General features: G+C 35.0%; 1 protein-coding gene across 1 annotated transcript in view; it reads right to left on the minus strand.

The window, feature by feature from the left end:
• Positions 1 to 3,859: 3,859 nt before the first annotated feature.
• The window catches only part of ERMARD (ER membrane-associated RNA degradation), a 14,295-nt gene continuing 1,643 nt past the window's right edge, over positions 3,860 to 16,511 (minus strand). Inside the window, exons 2-15 of the mRNA XM_009329194.1 lie at positions 16,222 to 16,311; positions 15,029 to 15,126; positions 14,307 to 14,443; positions 13,864 to 13,978; positions 13,183 to 13,285; positions 12,705 to 12,734; positions 11,598 to 11,666; positions 10,616 to 10,786; positions 9,628 to 9,711; positions 8,707 to 8,786; positions 7,778 to 7,906; positions 6,079 to 6,288; positions 5,022 to 5,135; positions 3,860 to 4,361 (exon numbers count right to left, since the gene is read on the minus strand). Coding sequence (XP_009327469.1) covers positions 4,187 to 4,361; positions 5,022 to 5,135; positions 6,079 to 6,288; positions 7,778 to 7,906; positions 8,707 to 8,786; positions 9,628 to 9,711; positions 10,616 to 10,786; positions 11,598 to 11,666; positions 12,705 to 12,734; positions 13,183 to 13,285; positions 13,864 to 13,978; positions 14,307 to 14,443; positions 15,029 to 15,126; positions 16,222 to 16,311 — 1,605 coding nt within the window. The 3' untranslated portion in view covers positions 3,860 to 4,186. The remainder of the gene's footprint in view (positions 4,362 to 5,021; positions 5,136 to 6,078; positions 6,289 to 7,777; positions 7,907 to 8,706; positions 8,787 to 9,627; positions 9,712 to 10,615; positions 10,787 to 11,597; positions 11,667 to 12,704; positions 12,735 to 13,182; positions 13,286 to 13,863; positions 13,979 to 14,306; positions 14,444 to 15,028; positions 15,127 to 16,221; positions 16,312 to 16,511) is intronic.

Here is a 16,511-nt window from a genome sequence, read left to right on the forward strand (position 1 = left end):
GCAATGCTCAACTGTATCTTCTTCACAGGGTGGCATATGAATAGCACATTTCAGTTTTAACAGACTGAAAAATCATTACCACAGCAATAAGGCTGAGACCTCAGAGCAATTTTCTCAATAAACACATTCCTTGACAATTATTATTTTTGTTCAGAAGATACATTTTGCTTTTGAGACAAGATTTTTTTGTGGTATCACAGCAATTAGCAAAGGACAATCTGGAATTTTTTCTTTTAGGAATGTCAATACCTTCTTATGTTTTGTAATAAACAATAATTTATTAAAATAAACTATTTATTAAATTCAAAGAACTCATTCTCTTAAACCACCTGAGGAGAGGGGGAGTTGATAAACTTCTGACAAATTTGAAAAGTCCTCAGCAAGTAACGTGGTGAATGTGATGAACCTCTATCTAATTAATAACATGCTGTTTGCAAAACATTTTTTCAGAGGTGCTCAATTTCTCCAAAAGTGATCTGAAACAAATGAGGAGAGAAAAAAGTTTCACCAGAAGCAACGGTCACAATTAAATACACATATAACAAAGCTGATAAAATCAGAAGAAAACTTGATTTCTTTATACACATTCTAAGAAAAGAGATAAGAAAGTAAATGTCAGGATGCAATGCTATTTTGAATTACCAGACACTGCCACCATGTGTTCACCTCAAAGACTATCAGGCTGCTTGAAAACAGCAAGATTAAGTATTAAAAGATTAAGTAAATAAAATTTGTTGCTCTGTCTCTTCATGTAAAATGTTTCTGTATAATGCAATAGTAATGACAACCTCAAAAAGCTTTCAAGTATTTTTAGCCACTTCCGTTACATTTGTGTAAGAACACACGGCTCCGTTTCTAACCCCTTTTACCATCATTGTGGAGGGTACTAACTAGAGAATGACAGAGAGAAAATAACGGACAATCTTTGTTTCCACACGCAGATGCCTATCATAATTGGTGTTCCATTGTGTTTGTGCAGTGCCTCAATAAACTTCTAGTTCATCTTGATGGGCCCTAGAAGATACCAAAACCCACAAATGTTCACACAACTACAACATAATTATTTCAGAGATTGGCTTCTCCTCAAACGTTTATATGTATGAACAAAAACATTCATATAATGATGGAGACAACTGATTCAGAGGACTTCCTACAACATTAATTTTCACTAGTTCTAATGTAAGCAGCAAAGGATCTCTAATCTTGAAAACTATATCCATTCCAATTTGAATTAAGAGCATTGAATTTCTTATTATTTAATACAATCTCTCACCTGAAGACTCCCCTTGAGGTGGAAGGCAGGCAGAGGAACTGCATCTCACTACTGAAAAGCTAAAATGATTAGAGATGCTCCTCTTCTCATTTAGATGGGATATTCAAGAAGATGCAAATGAATTCCAATGACTTAGCCAAGAAGATGGATACTTGATTTTCTTGTTTTCAAAACTTCTGTCATTAATTCTTTGAGTTGGGATGCCTAACATTATCTTGTAAGATCAGGAAGTATTAGAAACAAAATTCTCAGCTATTTTTAATTAATATACACACACAAGTAAATTGATTAATTGAACTCAGGAGAACTGACTGAAGAATCATCACTCCCTCATCAGCATTACCCAAGTAAACAACATATTTCAACCGCCTTCCTCAGAGGATGCTGCAGATTCCACATCTATGCCTGTATAGAGTCACTGAGTGGATACTAGCTCCATGAAAATGCAGGCCTCAAGGAGCAAGGCCAACAATTAAAACAGATGCAAGTCATACTTGGATGAAATACCACACTCGCAAGAAAACATTATTTGGTACAATTGTAGATATTTGAAATTTCAAGAACGAAAGAATTTTGAAAAAAGACCGAACAACTACTTGAATGCCTAATGGGTGACTATGCAGTTTTGGACAGCTCAGTTCGAGAATTAATTCCCTTTAGGACAACAAAAATCAGAACACTTGCATTTAGATGTGATGTGCTTTGTCAGCATTACTCATGTGTGTACCCACTGGATGACTTTGGTTATTCCAATCTTCCTTTGCTCTCAGGAATACTGAGTGTTCAGAGTCAAGATTCCTTCTAATATCTTAAAACTCAAAATGACTCCAAACAGATGGCAAAGATAAGTAACTGAAATGGAGAAGTCATTTCAAGTAACTGATAAAGGACAAACCCCATGATCTTTACCATGTCTCTTGCCATTTGTTCTTCAATGCGCATTGTAGAATATACACTTACTCTGCAGCTCTATTCTGCATGTCTTTTAACAGCAGGAAGAAACCATAAGGCCCGCATGCAGCTCTACAGGCAAATGACAGCATTAAGTCAGAATAAATTGGATTGTCCCAGTCTGTTCCAGATTTGTCTGACAATAGATGGTAGCAGTGTTCCCATGAGAGAGTTTCAGAGGTAGGAAAAACAAACTGGAAAAGCACCTTTGACAAAATTGCCAGAAGTCTATCATGTTTCTCACTGCAGACGTAAAGCAGCAAATCACATCTATGGCACTAATTAGTAAAGGAGAAACTGTCAATGTGCTCCATCTTATGTAAAAGCATATGAAGAGAATAGCATGCAAGATCATTTTAGCAAAGTTTAAATATAGGAATAAAAGGAGAACTTACGTTGTTGAAAATATACATCTATGGTCTCCAAGGTGCTTTTCAGTACATGAACATACTTCCAAAAGGAGAAAGCGTGTCAGCTGTTTATGTACTTTTAAACCATGACTCTGTGTTTTAATTTCTTGATCTCTTTCCTACAATAAATATGTAAAGCTTAAATAATTTTTTTGCCTTACAATACTTACCACCATCAAAGCAAGTGTCATCATAAATGTCACTACCAAGCTACACTTAGCAGAAGTTAACACGTTTGAGCAAAGTCAATGGGTACAAAATAAGCCTTCAAAAATATAATTAGGATTTGCCAACTCAGGTGTTAAAAAGAGCTGAAATTTCAGACTGTGGCTCATACATGACATTTGATTAATTATTCTCTATTCCTAGTTTTAATCTTTTTTATCTAGTTCACACTTCTTCACATCATTTAGTTCCATTGTAACAAAAAAACCCTTGGAAAGTGACATAGTTAAACTTCAAACACACACAATATATTGCAGAAGTAGCATAAAGGAAGCAATATAATCTTAGTTTGTATCCATTCCCCACACTGAATAAACCGAACTAGTAATTCTCTCACTGTGATTTCCAGTCAAGAAACATTGCAAAGCCTCTTATTAGAACGTTACTTGAATCTCTAATCCTTTGTAGAGCCAAATGTTCTCTAGACATTACCCTCTGTTTTTATTCTCAACAGGAGAAAGCAAATGGATAGAGATTGGTGGTCTTCTGTGAATCCGTTCTTCAACTGATGCATTCCTTTGAAATTCTACTCTTTGGGGATGAGAAATGGGGAGAGTTGATTTTGAAAAAATAAATTATTCAAATGAATGTTGTGTGCAACAGGAGGATAACTTCTTGAACCACAATAAATACGTATCTGTGAGCATGTGCATGCGAGTTTTCATATTTAATCTGCATGAAATTAACTCACTAACTAGGTATGTATTGGGAATGAGCAGATGAAATTAAACAAACGAAACACATATTGTGCAAAAGTTATTCCACCCTGCTTCCTTTAAATTCTGGTATATAAACAACTGGTTACTGTGTTATCAGCTCTACCTCAGTGCAAGATCTGACTCTGTTTTGAACTAATAACAACAACCACAGCTGCCAATGAGCACTACTTTATGCTAAATGTTCATCGTTTCTTAACCTGTTGATCACAGTGTCTGACATTATTTCCGTTATATTTCAAAGTAAAAAATTACTTTTTGTATTTAAAATTTTCCAGAGCTTTTATTCACACTCTTTTCTTAGATATTTTCTGTATAATAGAAAACTACCAAAAAAAAAAAAAATCAAGCTACAAAACACATAATACACTTAAAGTAGAACTTGCATCATCCTGATTTAGCTCACAGGAAATCTTTTTCATTGCATTTGGCAAACAGTCCATTCTTCGGAAGCTTGATCATTCAACTCCAGTCTCAACAGCTACCTTCTAATAAAAAGACTAAATTCTGCATCCAAAATTTGACAATGACTGATGAAGTTTGTCTTTGAATTAGATTTGTAAAATTTGAGGACTCTAGAACTCTTAAGATATAACAATGCCCAAATAATCTTAAACCCATTTAATTTCTGTAGCTAGCTGCATTAACATTAGCTTTCTGTCACTGATTTTCCTTATTTTTATCAAAGCCTTGTTTGTAAGCTCCACAGTTTCATCCCATTTGTTTTTCTCAGGGCTTGTGTATGTCACCAAGTTCTCAGTATACTGCAGGACTGACTTCAAAAACCTACAAGAAATAAAACCAAAGAAGAAAAACTCATTAAAGGATTTAAAAAGAAAAAAAAAGAAAAATATCTCAATGCCTGATTTAAAGCTGCTAATGTCTCCAAATTTTCAAATCTCGCTCAGCATGATCAATACACTAAGGTTTCTTCTACTTCTGGAGAACCACTCCCTCATTCTCACAGTGATGATTTTCAGAACTGCAATTAAACAGTACCATAGAAAGAATGTGGTGATAAAATGTGTGACAGAATCTTCCCCAAATGGCTTCCTTTTCTTTCTCAGTCAAATGTTTCACAATGCCTATGATATCCAACCAGTTGTTAATTGACACACAAGGAATAAAATTACCAACATATTAAATACAGCTTTTATGTATTAATATTTTTTGAGTGTGTGATCGTTCTCTATCTATAATAAGGAAGAGTCTAATAAAAATTAAAAATGTGAATAACTGGACCATGTATTTTCAGCCAAGTTATTTTAGTTCTTGAGTGAACACTGTCTGAGATACAATGATGACTATAATGATAGAAAGAAGGATGACAATCTACTAAAAGTCATGCTGTTCCTTTTTATTTTTTTCTCTACAGTCTTTATATTACAGATCAAAAAGGAATGTGTACAACTTCCTATTTTCATAAAGTAAATCTTACATACTCACTTTAGATACTGCTGATAATCAAAAGGATTCTTCCTACAAACCAAGTGAACGTTGACTAGTTCCAGAGTAATCAACACTAAGATGAACCGCAACACCGGAGACAAAAATTTAATGCTAGAAATAAGCAAAAATATTTTAAAACAAACAAACTAAAACCAAATTAAATAGAAATCATTAATATAAAAAATTCTTCAGACTTCTGCATGCTTCCTAAATAGCTGGATATTATTGCATGGGGCGGGGGGAAGACTATGAAATGTCCTTCAGCAAAGAGCAGAGCAAATATCAAAACTATAAACAAAGACTATAAATTATGAATCCTCAAAAAGAGGAAAAAAAGAGAAACACATATAGTTAAGATTCTAAAGAAAACCTCACCAGCACCCATCACCCCATAGATTATAAAGTGGAGTTCAACTGAATTGCAACTATTATCATCAGTGGTCAGTTTAAGCTATGTTTCTTAAATAATATGGTTAACATTTTTAGGAACATAACCTGGCCAAGAATACAATATTTACAGTTTTCCCAGTTTTTAAAGTAGATTCCTAAATCCCTGGAAAACACTTCTGAATAGAAACAAAATTAATGGAATACTAAACAATCTCTCTTCTATCTATAAAGATGCTGACCCAGGTATAATGATAAAAAGCAGCAGAACTAAAGTAGGTAGAGTCTTCAAATTAGTTTAACCTATTGCATTCAGATAAAACTTGAATGGCATTTATATGCTTAAATAGGAAAAGCTAGCAACTAAAAAATACAATCTAACATTTAAACGATACTTTTATTTGAAAGCTTATAATTTACAGTGAAGTAATCTAGCAATGCTAAAAATACCCATTAAATTATTCTCCAATTTGATATTTTCTTGTTATTTCAATATTACTACATAACAGAAATCTGGGTTGACACTTGACTCTGAAATGGTTAACAAGAACACACGAACACTGTTGTCTTTAAACTTCTAAGACAAACCACTGAAAGCCAGCAAAAGCAGCATGCAGCCACTCTCTCATAAACCTAACCACAAACTGAAGAAAACCCATCAGCCAACCTGTTTAACATTCGCACATAGTTATGCCTCTGGCGAGAACGTAGAGCCTTGTTCATCCACTGCTCGTATCTCAACTCGGTGCTGGCAATAACCTGTTCAGACACTTGATGGCACTGTGTGCTTATTTTACGGAGTACCACCAATGTTTCCAGAACAGGCCGCGGAGAATAAAGCGTGCAAATACACGTATCACAAAGTTCAATCAACAGCCTTCAAAACAGGAAGGAATGGTTAATTTCAATCTTTTGATGGCTGGATTTAACATGAGATACATTTCATATTTGGTGTGGTTTGATTCATAATGTTTTAACTCAGAAAACCTGGAAGTGGATTAGTCTTACCTCATGACTGAAAAAAAGCAAGGATCTATGTAGTAGGGGTAGTGATTGTGTTCGCTATCACTTTACTGATTAGAAATGCAAAACTGCTGATGATGAATATGTTTCCCATTTCAGATCAAAGAAATACAACCACAATAAACAAAACTGCCTGGCTGAAATGATACACTGAACACATCAAATCACAGCAGGGTTGTGGTTGAAGCCTCCCACCATAGTTCAATTCACAATGAATTAACATCCACCATAATAAAACTCACTCAAACAAACTGTATTAATTAGTACTCCCATTAGCGTGTGGTCTTTCTTCTGGGCAGAACAAGAAGCAGACTTAACATTTCATAAAATGCAGGTGGTGAGGCCATTGTTTTAATCAACACCACACCAGATTATGCTTTGTTAAAGCACCCAAATATCTTTCTGCTGTCATATTCTAATCTGCTAATCTAATGTGTCACACATCACTTCAAGCACTCTGTTCTTTTAGAAATGCATCTTAATCTCCCTCATGCTCAAATTACCTCTGAGACAGCAAAAGATTAACAACTAAAAGTGATAAAGGCAGAAAACTCTAAAAATGGTTTAACACTTTAGTAATTAGGCATCTTTTTCATAAATGAGAGAAGTGCAGACTGAGGGGTAGGAAACAGAAGGCACACATGCTACATAAGTAAAGCAACAGGTAAAATCCTCTTTGCACTGTTCTGCCCACGCCTAATGCGTTTGATTAGTAGAGTTTTGTTCCAACATATTCATTCAGTCACGGGACTCTTAAGACTGCTATAAGAGTGCTAATTAAAAGTCAAATTGTTTTGATCATTATTCCAAGTCAGATATAATTGGAACTAACATACCTCCAAGTCTGACAACAAGTATAACAAGATATCTTCTATTTTGGAATCTTGATACTAAAGCATGTAAAAATAATTATGTAGTGGCATATTACTATTTTAAATGCCATGCACAGCTGTGACACCAAACACACTGAAACGAATTTCTGATGCAGTTTTAGCACACAAAACAGATTAAAAGCAACTTAATCTAGTCAGTACATAAATATTTAAAACATTTTGTTTCTCCAGTCTGCAAGAAAAATGGTTGTTTTTTTCACGCTAATTTCCAAGTAAAGTCTCTACCATAATAACGTCCCAAATCTACAATGTCTCATCTCCATTTAAAGATGATGTTCAGCTGCATTCTTAAGATATTTTAGATTAAACCAGCAGCAACATTAGAAAAGTGCATGCAACATTTCAAGAAGTGTTCTAAAACCAGGGAAATGAGGAACTTAGGTTTGAGAGTTCTTGTGTTGGGCTGCATGTAGAAGCTGACAGCGGGAACCAGAAGGACATCAAACTCACCTCTCTGTTAGGACACTATTGATCGGATCATCTGAACTACAGCAATTCTGGGGCATATGTTGCTGCAACTGAGATATAATTTCGGATATCATCAAAATTAAAGTACTAGCTTCAGCATTTCCTTCCAACCTTAAAAACGAAAGAACAAAATTAAGATTTGAGATGATAAAAAACCGTGTAGTACTTATTATTTCTCAAATGGCATAGGTCAAGAAGCAGGTTTTTTGGATAGCAGTGTATGCAATGTCCACCCTCACTCTCTATTACAGTTCTTTTCCCTCTACCTTACAAGCATGACTTTCTTTCTCCAACTAAAACCAACCTTTTCTCAGTCTCAGCAGTCTTCTGAACCCCTCTTAATCCACCATTCATCAAAATCCTGCAGCATATTGAGTATGTGCCAGATGCACTGAATTTTCACCTCAGCTCTAAACAAGCACCATTTCCTCCAGTGACATTATTAATGACTTCCTCCTTTTCAAATAACAAAAGAATGTTACATTCTTTTTCTAAGTAATATCTCATGTAAAGTCTTCCACTGATTTGGTTACCAAGTCCTTTTCAGAAAAAGCAATTATTTTCTGTTTTACATCTGGTGAGCCATCTTTTTGTTTTTATTGTGATGGACTCAAGCTCTAGTTTAACTTCCTAACAGCCCCTTCAGCATCTCTTCAGAAATAGAATATGGAGTCACTAACACCTCTGTACGTTTCAAATGTCTTCTCATTCCCTTCAAGTTAGCACACTATTTACAGTATCTGTACTGATGTGTACACAGATAAAGCTAAAAAGAACAAAGGGATCTTCTCACAACCCCTCTGGTATCTATCATCTTCCTAGTAAAGTATTTGAAGCAACATTTCACCATCTCAAATCCCATTCTTCATAGGTTTTTTGAGAATTATCTTCTTTTAATAGCATATACATACCCCTTAATCGTTTGAATGTGTTCCTCAGGCACTGTTGGCAATTCAGGCCATAAGTGAATGCTCTTCATACATTCCAGCACCTCAAAAATGTGTCATGAAAAATGTTACGTAAAGTGTAGCCTTTGACAGACAGGACAACATATTTTACTTTTCTTAGTGGCTATTTTAGAAAAAACTGCAACAGGTAGTAAGTTACTTGTTCAGCAGTCATAATTGTGTAAGCCGACATCAACTGTTAAGGTTCATGTTAGGGCAGAAAGTCTTGATGTACACTTTCATGCTGAAACATCATCTGAATAAACTAATTTACTATTCTTTCCTCCATTTTTTTTTAATATAAAAAATTAACTAACATGACTTTTGTAACATACGGTTTGAATGCTGTCGAAAATGAAAAGTACTAAGTATGTCTACTGCAATCTCAAATCAATAGAGGAACATCTTCAAAGCAGTTCAGTAGTTCATAAACTGATCGGCAGAGAACTACCACGACACTTGAAAGCAGATTTTGCTACAATGACAGAATCTTAATCAGCTGGCTTTCATACAATAAAAACCTTAGTTATAGCCTAATCCATGATTCCTAGATACTTGACCAAACAGAGTGCTCCTGACATAAGAAAGCACAAGAAGATCAAGAAAACTACAGAACAGCAGACATTCAGGTAAGGATAAAGCTATTCAGTGACCTAGAGCACAAACACAACACCAATTGCATCAACAGGAGTGTGCTTAACTACATCCCATTCTAGCAACTGTAAATTCCTGTAAATTCTGAAAGATAAAACTAAAAAGCTCATTAAAAAAATATGTAAGATTTTAACCTTTTAGGACAACCAAAGCATGAAGACAACAATTAGACCAATTTTAAGGATTCACAATTTTAAGGACTGAAATGCTTTCACAGTTGGAAGTACCTACCTGTTTCTTGAGTCGGGAAATTGGATGAAATCGAGAATGGTAGCAACTGGCACAGTTCATCAGTGGTTTTATGACCATGTGTTCCTGATTTACAAAATCATAGACAATACACAACAGTTCCTTTAAACTGTCCTAATCGTATGCAGACCTAGACTTATACTTAATTTTATGCAAGCCACCTATAGTACTGAAGTCAATAAAGACTTCCAAATGTCTGAGGGCTGAAAGCAGTTATCAGCACAATGAGCGTTTAAAGCTTAATTTCTTTGACACATTTTAACAATGAAACCCGACAGCAGCTGACAAAAAAGTAACCAAGTACTCTCTTAATGCAGCAACATGCAATATATCTTGAGAAACTAAAAAGAGCTGCAACTAATAAATGGAAGACTTATCTCACAGGTTGCAGTATGATATTGAAAGAAGTAATCCCAAATATTAACAGGAAATTGCGGGGAGCAAATATAATAATTGCTAACGTTGAGAAACATGTATTGCTAGACAAAAAGTGTTCACAAATTCACAGTACGGAGTGTGGATACAAATCACACCTCCATTAGTGAGCTGCCATTATTTATAGTGTCTCAGAGAAAGAAAATCTCAAGTCCTACATACCTCAGTGGCTAAGCTGCAGCTGTTCTACATACCTTTCGGATAATTCAGCAGATAAACAGGCTAGGTATCGATACAATTTGACAGATAAAATCAAGTGGAATCACTATAATTTATGGATCAACCATGTGAATAAGAAGTGGTTAAGCAAACAAATTAAGGTACAGTAAGAAAGAGTAATCTTTCGGAAAACTTTCTGTACTTATTTAACTACAAAACTAGAAAAAACATACTTTCACAATTTTTTACATGGAGGAATACTTCATTTCCACAAAAGGCTGCTGTCAAGAAAGATTCAGTCATAAGACTCTCTAAAATCAGATTTGGCATCCAGAACAACTGAAAAGTCTTCTGAGAGTGTAACACTGATCCCTACCTTAAAAGCAAACATGTCCCCATCTGAGAATCTGCAGAGAAGAGTAATTGCAAATGCAACTATCTGATTAGCTACTTCTCTGGGAAATGCTTCTAGATTGATCTCTCCATGGCTTAAACGATCTCTTATACGTGGACCCTCCTGGTGGTTCAAGAAATCCCAAAGAAATTCCTGTGGAAACATACACCAAGTGTATAGAATTCTGTTCTATGTGTATTCACATAGAATATATTCAGTGTATACAATACCTCTGAAAGATAAGTCTGTGATCATGTCTATAGGAAAGGGGCATTTAGATAGTCAGAAAAAGCAATGCAAACTATGCTCGTAGCAAAAAAAAAAAAGGCAACTTGTTCATTTTGGTAGCTTCTGAGGAAATTCAAAACTAACATACATGCTATTTTGTGAGAGGTAACAACAGATTTCCTTCAGCTTTCCGTCCCAAGTCCTCCTCAGCCCCACTGCCTCTGACAACAGGACAATAAACTCAGATCTCCCCTACAATCTCAAAAGGCCTCTAAATTCAACACCCCTAGTTTTCATGTTTACTATCTGTTTGGGTGGCAAGATGCAGAATGTGCTCTGGTAGGTTTGCAGCTATGTTTTTGTGCCATCTGCCCACGTTGTGTAAGATGTGTCACAGAAACAATTAGAAATAAGTTTTAATTTTCCCTGTATGAGGCATCAGTTTCTCCTCTGCTCCATTCAGCTGATCTTCAGATGTCTAAAGAGAAATATCTCCAAGACTTCTATATTTCAGAAAGAAAGATAGTCTTATATCCTAGCCCAATGTAGCTTGCCAGGTACTACTTTGTATCCTTCACAATGAAAAAGGGTAACAAGCTTCTGGTTCTAAGCTGCTAGAGGTAAGCTATGTGAACTAAATAAGTATTAGGCATGATCATAAATATATTACTAAATTTAAAAACAAACAAAACAACAAACAGAAAAAAAACCCACAAAAAACTTTCAAAACACTTGCCATGGCAGGTTCCTCAAGAACTGCAGGAAGCTGGTTGAGTTCTTCATTGTCCAAATGCTTTGCTAGCATCTAGAAAAAAGTAATTTGAATAGAAACTTATTATTGAAAGCCAAGCAATCAAAGAAAAAACACTAAGGTAATTAGTCTCCCTAATTTTAAGCAATTACTTCCACCACTCAAGAATCAAGGTGCCTAATTATTCCTGACAGACAATTTGAGATAATTCAAGAGAGTTGTAAAATTCACGATTTCTGCTTGCAATGTTTATTTGTATTTATTTTGAATAACTGAGTCTAGGAAAAATGACAGAATGTTTGTTTCTGTGAGATGAAGAATTTCAAGATAAAACCATTTAGAAGAAATTAAAGTCTGTTCATTAAAATTTGTATTAATTTTGATATTTTCTGGGGGATTCCAAATTTAAAATGTTTACTGTCCATCAGCTTCTATTTGGAAAAAAATTAGAAATAATGTCTTATCCAACACAAGAAAGTGCTTTCTGGTTGTCCTGGTTTCAGCAGGGATAGAGTAAATTTTCTTCCCAGTAGCTGGTACAATGCTGTGTTTTGGATTTAGGATGAGAACAATGTTGATAACACACTGATGGTTTAGTTGTTGCTAAGTAGTGCTTACACTAGTCAAGGACTTCTCAGCTTCTCATGCCCTGCCAGGGAGAAGCTGGGAGAGGGCACAGCCAGGACAGCTGACCCCAACTGGCCAAAGGGACATTCCATACCATGTGACGTCATGCTCAGTACATAAACTGGGGAAAGGTGGCCGGGGGGGCACTGCTCAGGGACTGGCTGGGCATCGGTCAGTGGGTGGTAAGCAATTGCGTTGTGCATAATTTGTTTTGTATACTATTATTATCATTATTACATTTATTAAACTGTTTTTATCTCAACCCATGAGTTTTTCTCACTTCTACTCTTCCAATTCTCTCCCTCATCCCATTGGGGGTGGGGGGGTGGGAGTGAGCAAGCAGCTGTGTGGTGCTCAGTTGCTGACTGAGGTTAAACCACGACACTGGTCTTTAGTAATGGGGAACATGCATGCGCTTAAATTCTGACATTAATATATATTAAAAAAAAAAAAAATCACAAGTACCTCATCAAACGTGGTGTAGAGAGCAGAAGGCTAGAACAAAAGACAATTAATGTTACTTGATTTTCAAATTAAAACCATTAACTAGACATGTATACCAAACTTGTATTTATTCATTTTCATGAGATACCAGAGCTGCATGAATGGCAAAAAAACCCCTTACAAATGAAAAAAGGGACTGCTGGATTTTGTGCCAAGTTTTTCAAAATAAATATAACATGATCTACTTTCCACTCTAAACTACTGTTTCTGAACACTAACCTTCAAGTACTTTTTCAGACCTCTTTCACTGGCAGACATCTTTACAAAAAAATAAGAGGCATTCATGAAACTCTACTGGAAATTTGTAAATAATATTCCATAACTGATTGAAAAATTTTGGGGGAAAATCTGTAAATGTTTAGTCACTATGCTTCTAGAATAATTATTTTGCAAATGTTGTTAGCACTAAATCATAACTGACTTTAGACAGAAATTTTACCTCAGCTGTTAGCAATCGATTTGGACATTGATTAGTTGTAGTGAAGAGCAATCTAAGTCCAGCTTCCAGCTGAGGAAGTAAGAGAATCACACAGTCAGCATACCTGAAAAAAATAACAGAGATACCCACAGGGGTTTCCCCCCTTTATAAATATAATCCAAATGGAAATTAGAGCCATCTCAGAGTTACACTCTCAGGCCAAACAACCCAGCCCAAAACTCCTCTGCAATGCACTTTGTAAACAAACAACAAATGACTACCTGTGCCCAACAGAAGCTGACCACCGAATTCAAACCAGCTCAGAGATGAGAATAACTTACAAAAAGGTGGGGCATGGGAGAGGAAAACAAAACAATGCACTTTTTTTTTTTAATTCAACATGTTAATAACTGAAGATTTGTTTCCACTTGCTTTGTAAAGCTCTCCTTTTTTGCTACATCTGCAATAGCTCTTCTTAGGTTTCAAAATATAGTTTATAATCCTAGCTGGCACAAAATAAAGTACAAAGTCCACAAACTTTCTGAGACCACCGTTACAATGCATAACTATATGTTATTAAGCAACAGATTTAGCAAAAAGCTTTGGAATCCTCAAATGCTGCTATTATTCTATAAATATAGAATAAATCCTTTTTATATTCTATTAAAAAATAAGAAATAAAAAAATAAAATCTACTGTTACCTGCTTTGCTTGAAAGCTGTTAAAGCAGCCATCCAAAATGGTAACATTGTTTTTAATACAAAACTGGACAGTTTTACTAGCTCTTCAGCTATGGAAAGTGTTTCATGATTAAGATCTGCAAGTTAGCAAAACAACATTGATAAACTACATACAATCTATGGTTTACTAATTCATTCTTAATATTTCATTGAAAATCTAAGATTATTTCAGCATTTGTAAAGGGAGACTTAAAAGTTATCCAATTTATTTTAACTATGCAAGTACAATGGTACAGATCAGAAATTGAGTTTGTAAGATTGCATTTTTAGTGATAATATAAAATTATCTTAGTTAAGATTAAATCTTAGAATTGTGAAAAATGCATTATTTTCAACTGCACTTTTGGACACTGAAACAATAACAAATATAGCATAATAAACACTTGCTAATGATTAAATACTTGCCTGGAAATACATCAAGCTCCTCTAAGCTAACAAAGATCACATAAGGTCGATGTACTAAAATGCATTTAGTTTGCAGAAGATATGTCTGTAACAACTGACCCAATCCTGCAGTTAAAAAAAGCAGCATAGCACAATATCTAGGGAGAATACCATAATATATTAGAAAAGCTTATACAACTAAATCTTTTGCAAAGAATCAACATTTGTGGATTGGGGACAAAGGGGTTTTTTTGCTCTTTCAAAGAACATCCAAAACCTACGCTCCCCATCTCTTTTGAGTATGGGCACTTAATAATTAATTGCATTCACAAGCATGAAAAAACAATGTAGAATTAGGAAAAACACATCACTGTATTCTATATTAGCTGCTGTTGCACCTCCTCCTACCCCATTCCTCTGCCTTTTGTTCTGAGTTACTCCTGACTGCCCTGACAGACAAGGAACTGGGTTTCAAAAAAAGACTTTAAGCTTTCTTGCTTTTCCTGCTAGTAAAAAACCACCGGTCCTAAAACTGACCAGCTTTATAATGGCTGAAGTATTCTATGGAAATGCCTTTCCAAAAGAAGCAGCAGGGGAAAACTGTCAGGATACTGCCAGAGGCCTTTGGACATTTTTAGTTTTTTTTAAATTTTTTTCAATAAGAGCAGTAAGTTTTACTAACAACTTTTCAAGCACTCTCAGGTCTGACTGGTAAGAAAACAAGATTCTTTTTGGTAACTTACTTCACAGGAATTTCTTGTGGGGATGCAAACCCGTGCCACAAAACATTACGAAGATTCAGACCATATGGAGATCCAATGAATACCCTCAGTACATTCATCTAATTAATAAACAAAGTGATTACTGCATGAAGCAACCTATTATTTATTACCTTATATCTTTCCCTGACAGAAAATTTCAGAAGTTATTGAGAAACTACAATGTCTACTGCCAAGATGACTGGCCACAGCTTGTCACAGTAACAGCAATTCACTATTTGCAATTCCCAGTATTCTCTGAAAGCAAATCTTTCAGCTTACTTGTCCATGCTATAGAATATGATATGGGAAGAACAAAATTAGTTATTACACATTCCAGTTATGATAGGCAAACAAATGAGATCAAGTTTAGCTCTTACTTCTCGTAGTATAAATCCACAATAATTTAATACAAATTAACATAAAATACAGCATTTGCATTCAAAGCTCTATTCTCAGATCACTATCAAACAAAAAGGGAAACTTTGTTTTTGTTTTTTAACTCTAAAAATTTACATATTCCACATGCTATCAAAATTCAAGAAATAATCCTTCTAACACTATTAGTCTGGCTAACAATACAAGCTTCTACACTTCACATCCAATATTTTGTCTTAAAAACAATTCACGTTTGTAAAACTGTACGAGAAAGACCACCTACTCTGTTTACACAAGAGTGTAAATGTCATCAGAATTTTGTTTTTATTATTTTTTTGCACATGGGGAAGAACAAATTAGTTTCCTCTATTTTGAAAAATTCTAGTGCGGTAAATGTTATAAAGCATCTTACTACAGTGGTGGTGAAAGGGAACACAGCTTATCAGAAACAGCCAATGCAGGACATGTATTTTCAAGTAGTGCAACTCAGAAAGAGGCAGACGACTCTGCAGCTTGCTCACCCCCTTGACAGATATGTGAAATTTCACATGTGTAGGTTTTTCACGTAGAAAAGCAAATAAGAACTTATGAGCTTGCCTTAAAAAATATTTCCAACATTCACTATTTTTGCCATATATACCCCAGACTGTAACATGTATAAAATTAGATTTTTTTCCAATGTATTACAGAATTTGCAAACTCTTCTTCAGTGCAAGCAAAGGCTATGCTTGGAAACCTGCCATTTGGCAATAAGAAAACCAGCTCAGTATTTATTACTTATTTCAAAACTATGCACTTACTACAGCTTGTCCAAAGACAATTGCAAGCTGCTCAGAAGCAAGCAAGTCTCTTAGAAGGAAAGGGCAATCTTTACCAATCAGTAAATATACCTATTAAAAAAAGCAAAACAGGTAACAACCAGTAATTCAGTATACTTCTTTGTATTTCAAACATACAATTTGACTATTGCACCCAGTAACCATTTTCATTATTGTAAAAACACTAATCAAACAAAACCCACCAAATCCTTAAAAAGGCTTTAAATTCTGTAATTTCATGACAAATTAAAATTTACGGAACATATCAGGAA

Source organism: Pygoscelis adeliae, unplaced genomic scaffold, assembly GCF_000699105.1.
Source record: "Pygoscelis adeliae isolate BGI_AS28 unplaced genomic scaffold, ASM69910v1 Scaffold77, whole genome shotgun sequence".
NCBI lineage: Eukaryota > Metazoa > Chordata > Aves > Sphenisciformes > Spheniscidae > Pygoscelis > Pygoscelis adeliae.